This window comes from Chrysochloris asiatica, unplaced genomic scaffold, assembly GCF_000296735.1.
Source record: "Chrysochloris asiatica unplaced genomic scaffold, ChrAsi1.0 scaffold00047, whole genome shotgun sequence".
Classification (NCBI taxonomy): Eukaryota; Metazoa; Chordata; class Mammalia; order Afrosoricida; family Chrysochloridae; genus Chrysochloris; species Chrysochloris asiatica.
Genome location: NW_006408565.1, coordinates 3,394,360 through 3,398,738, shown reverse-complemented (window position 1 = coordinate 3,398,738; position 4,379 = coordinate 3,394,360). Strand labels below are relative to the sequence as shown.

At 46.0% G+C, this 4,379-nt stretch overlaps 1 protein-coding gene and 1 pseudogene across 1 annotated transcript; both read right to left on the bottom strand.

Annotated features, from left to right (window-relative positions):
• Positions 1–2,757, bottom strand: part of LOC102822825 — a 54,919-nt pseudogene extending 52,162 nt beyond the window's left edge.
• Positions 2,758–2,811: 54 nt separating this feature from the next.
• On the bottom strand, positions 2,812–3,953 carry LOC102822439 (SPOC domain-containing protein 1-like; the record flags this gene model as incomplete). The annotated part of the gene is made up of 2 exons (XM_006862369.1): positions 3,756–3,953; positions 2,812–3,201 (listed from the first exon to the last, which is right to left on the bottom strand). Coding segments are annotated over exons 1-2 (588 nt in total), but the record flags the coding sequence as incomplete, so codon positions are not given.
• Positions 3,954–4,379: the final 426 nt, after the last annotated feature.

The following is a 4,379-nucleotide window of genomic DNA, read 5'->3' as shown; positions in this document are numbered from 1 at the left end:
TTCAGTATTCTCCTCCAACACCACAACTCAAAGGCATCAATTCTTCTACGATCTTCCTTATTCACTGTCCAGCTTTCGCATCCATATGAGGTTATTGAATGCATGGTGGTATAGCTTCCATCATTACAGCAACACACACGTAGGATAAACTGACAGACAGGTGGTAATCTATAAATACTAAAATTAGTTGCCATTGCATTGATTTTGACTCCTAGAGCTGCCATGTGTGTCAGAGTAGAACTGTGCTCCATGAAGCTTTCAATGGGTGAGTTCTTTTAAGTAGAATATCAGACCTTTGTTCCAAGGGGCCTTTGGGTGGACTCAAAACTCCAGCCTTTTGAGTTAGCCGCTGAAGGCATTATCCATTTGCATTACTCAGGGATTCCTATATATAATTGTTGTTATTGTTAAGTGCTATCAAGTTGATTACAACTCATAGTGATCCTATTTTCAAACTGTAAATTAAAATTTTTTTTTTTACTGTGAATTGGGTGAAGGTTTACAAAGCAGATCATCAGTTTTACATTCAACAAATCATACACTTCATTTCATTACAATGACTGCAATCCCTCCCGTCAGTTCCCATCACTCCCTCTCTACATAATTATTTACTACTTATTTGTGTATGCTAATAAAAAGGGGGCTAGAAGGGTGCTAACAGTGAACAGTGGTTACCTCCAGAGGATGAGCAAGATTAAGGAAGTGCGGGAGGACATTAAAAGAGACTTCTTCATTCTGTTTAACATTCTGGATGAACTGCAATCTCCAACCTTTCAGGTAGCAGCCAAGCACCTTGTACTTTTGCATCACCCAGGGGCTCCCAAGAGTAAATCACAAAAGCAGCTCATTGGTTCTTATCCCAGCTCCCCTTTTCATTTGCTGTTTGGCTTTGATTGAGTCATTTCACCTCTCTGAACATCATTCAGTATCCACATCAGTAGAATGAAATAATATCAGTAGCCTTTACCTCATACGGTTGTTGTGAAGATTGCTGATAAAGTATTTAGTACCCAACACATAAACAAGCTAGATGCTTTTACTCCTGTGATAACAATGTGGAAGATTCATAAACAGACGATGCAGCAAGCTCTCACACCAGAATGCCTTTGTATGCTGGCCATGTCACCTACCAGCTGTGTGACCTTGGATCCATTATCTTACCTCTCTGGGCTTCATGTGAGGATTAAACCAAAAATGCCTAGCCCATAATGCATGCTAAATAAATATGATAAAAATTCAGCCATCTGAAAGCTATACACCAAAAATAAGTAATGCCACTTTCTGCCTTTGGTATATAAACATGTTAGTTATGATTATTGATGAAATGACTATTATGATAAGTCATTTTATTGGTAAACAGTCCTGATGTGGCGCTGTGGGTTAAAGCGCTAGACTGCAGTCATTCGAACTGCAAGGATGGCAGTTCAAGCTCACCAGTCACTCCTTGGAAACCCTGTGCAGGGTTGCTATGTGTCGTAACCGACTCAACGGCGCTTAACAACAACATTACAATATAGTAAAGGAACAATGGAAGGAGGTGCAGTAGATACAGGGAACCTGGCCAGAAACGGATTCACTAGCTGTGTGATGGAGCTCTCTGAGCCTCAGTTTCCCCAGTTGGAAATATGAGCTGTTGCCAGGTGCTGTTCAGTCTGTTCCCACTCATAACCACCCTTCGTGCCACAGAAGGAAACACTGCCTGATTCTGCACCATCCTCACAATTGTTGCTGCATTTGAAGCCCATTGTTGCACCCACTGGGGCTAATGCTTGTTTTATAAAGCTACTGTTAACAAGGAGTGAAAAACAAATGTAACATGAACTCAGCAATTTACCTTGTGTCTTATGATGTGCTGGTTGGCTGGTTATGTGCCGTGGAGTCGGTTCCAACTCACAACGACCCTGCACAGGGTTTCCTAGGCGGTAAATCCTTACAGGCACAGAAGGCCTCATCTTTCTCCAATGGAGTGGCTGGTAGATTCGAACTGCTTTCCTTGTGGTTAGCAGCCCAACTCTTAACCCACTACACAACCAGAGAGCCCCTGTAATACTAGGCATATTATTTTATACCAAACTCATTTAACTCGCAAAACAAGTCCGTTTCTTAGATTGGAATTGTTATTGTTGTTGATTGCTGTCGCAAGTCCAACTCCTGACAAGCCTATGTTTACTGAAGAACATAAGGTTTTCAGGAGTAGATCACCAGACCTTTTTTCAAAGGCACATCTGGGTGCACTCAAAAATGCCAATAGCAGATCACCAGACCTGTTTTCCGATGCAACTCTGGGTAACTTGGAATCTTCCACCTGTAGGCTAGCAGTCAAACACTTAACCATTTGCCCACCCAGGGTCTCTTGTAGGTTAGTATCTGTATACTATTTTTATACATTAGGACACCCAGAGATTAAATGACATCTCATGGTCACCCAGCTAGGAAGTAAGCAGAAGCAAGAGCTGAACCCAGGTCTCATTGACACCAAAGATAATGATTCCTTATTGGAATTTAGTAAATGAAGTTTCCTTTTCCTGGAACGACCTTGGTGGGCCTCAGTTTATGCATTTATTACACAAAAATGAAGAATAATGCTCATTAAGAACCCATTCGATTTAGTTCTATTATGTTCCACCACCAAGCATGATGCTGGGAGATATGGCCTGGTCCTTCCTAGCCAACCTCTATGACTCGACTTACCAGTTTGGGGCAGGTTTTTGGGCTCGGTTCCTCTGACTGATCCTGGCTGGAGTTGCCTGAGCTTCCGTCTGTGTCCCTCCTCGATACAGCAGAATTAGATCTTCTTCGCCCCCTGACTACTCCAGGTTTCAGGGAGGTGCTGAGATTGGCCACAGGCTCCAGAGAGCTGGTGTGGGTGTCACTAGGGGCAGGGAGTTTTTGCTTCCACCTTTCCCAGGACCTTGCCTGAGCCTTGACCTCCAGCTCTTCCTGGCTGTGTGAAGTGGTAGGGCGGTCATCGCTGTTAGTCCCCATGAGGTGCTCCACTTCTGGCCACGTTATAGACGTCTCTGCAGACATTCTCAGGTACAGCGTGGGGCTCTGTGGAGGATCCTCTGGAGCTGGCCTCAGGGCCTCCCTTCCACTGAGCAGCGGGGGCCCAACAGGGTCACATGGGCTTCCTGGCTGAATGCCATCTCCTGCGGCAGGCAGATAGTCACATTTCTCAGCGAGGAAGCCCAACCCACCCACCTAACACCTAAGTGTCTTTGGGAGAAGAGGACTATGAGGTACTCCTGAGAATTCCAGGTTAGTGCTTTGTGGGAAGGCATCTCAAAGACTGATGCTGTCCCCAGCAGGGCTCTTACCAAATCACAGGAAGCCACTAGCCCTCTCTCTGTTCTCCACAAGTCCTGTACACCCTACTTGTTTTCCTTGCTAGACCTTGCCACAATGGCAGGCCCCTTCAGGGAGCTCCTCTCTGCTGAAGGTGGAGCTCCTTCATCACACACTGGGGAACTCAGCCCATGTTCTCCAGCCTAAACCTCTAGCTTCCTCCTTCACCTTTACTGGTCTCTCCCTGCCAACCAAAGTTCTCACTTACATGCTACCAAGATTCCTGAACCAACTTCAGTTAAGACATCTGGTGGAGAAAGGTGTTGCCTTCTGGATGGAGATCAAGCCCTCCCCTGTTCTGTCCCCAGTGTGGACAGAGCTTGAGAACAGGCATTGCAAGCTGGCTCTGTCCTACAGCAAGCAGCTCCAGGACCACCACATGGGTCCTGGTGCCAGAGCCTTTGGTCTACAGGCTGGGAGCTAATACCTGCATGTGTTTCTTTCGTGAGGGCATATTTCCCATGACCTGCTCCACATAGCCCATCCAGCACCAGAACTGGCATGGAATAGACTCCTTCCACATCCTCCTGGAAAGGCCCAGAGCCGCCTCGAGGACTGAGAACAGGGTCTTCTGTTCTGGAACCTTCTGCAACTTCCTCCTGGAACATGCCTGTCCACCTATAGGGGTCAGAAGCAGAACACAGGAGACTTCAAGGAGGAAGGTTTGACCTGCAGAACACCAGTCCAGTGGGAACCTGGAGGCAACTTCCCTTTTAGATGGCGTCCCCACATCCTGAGGCCCACAGGAGACAGCACCCAGGGATGTAAGTACCCCACCAGGTCATAACTTCCAGGTTGACAGAGGGAAGTCCTGCCTCCAGAAAAGGCTGAGCTACAACGACCGTGAGGTCTTCCCATTCGAAAGGGTTTCCAGTCTCACTTAAATATAATTAATTTATAATTGTAAACTACCGTTCATCGGTTACTTAGATGCATTATTTCATTTCATGTTGAAAACCACAGGTACTTGAGACTCAGAGACGCTAGGCAACTAATGCAAGAATACGCAAGAAGAGCCTGGATTCTCTCCCCAA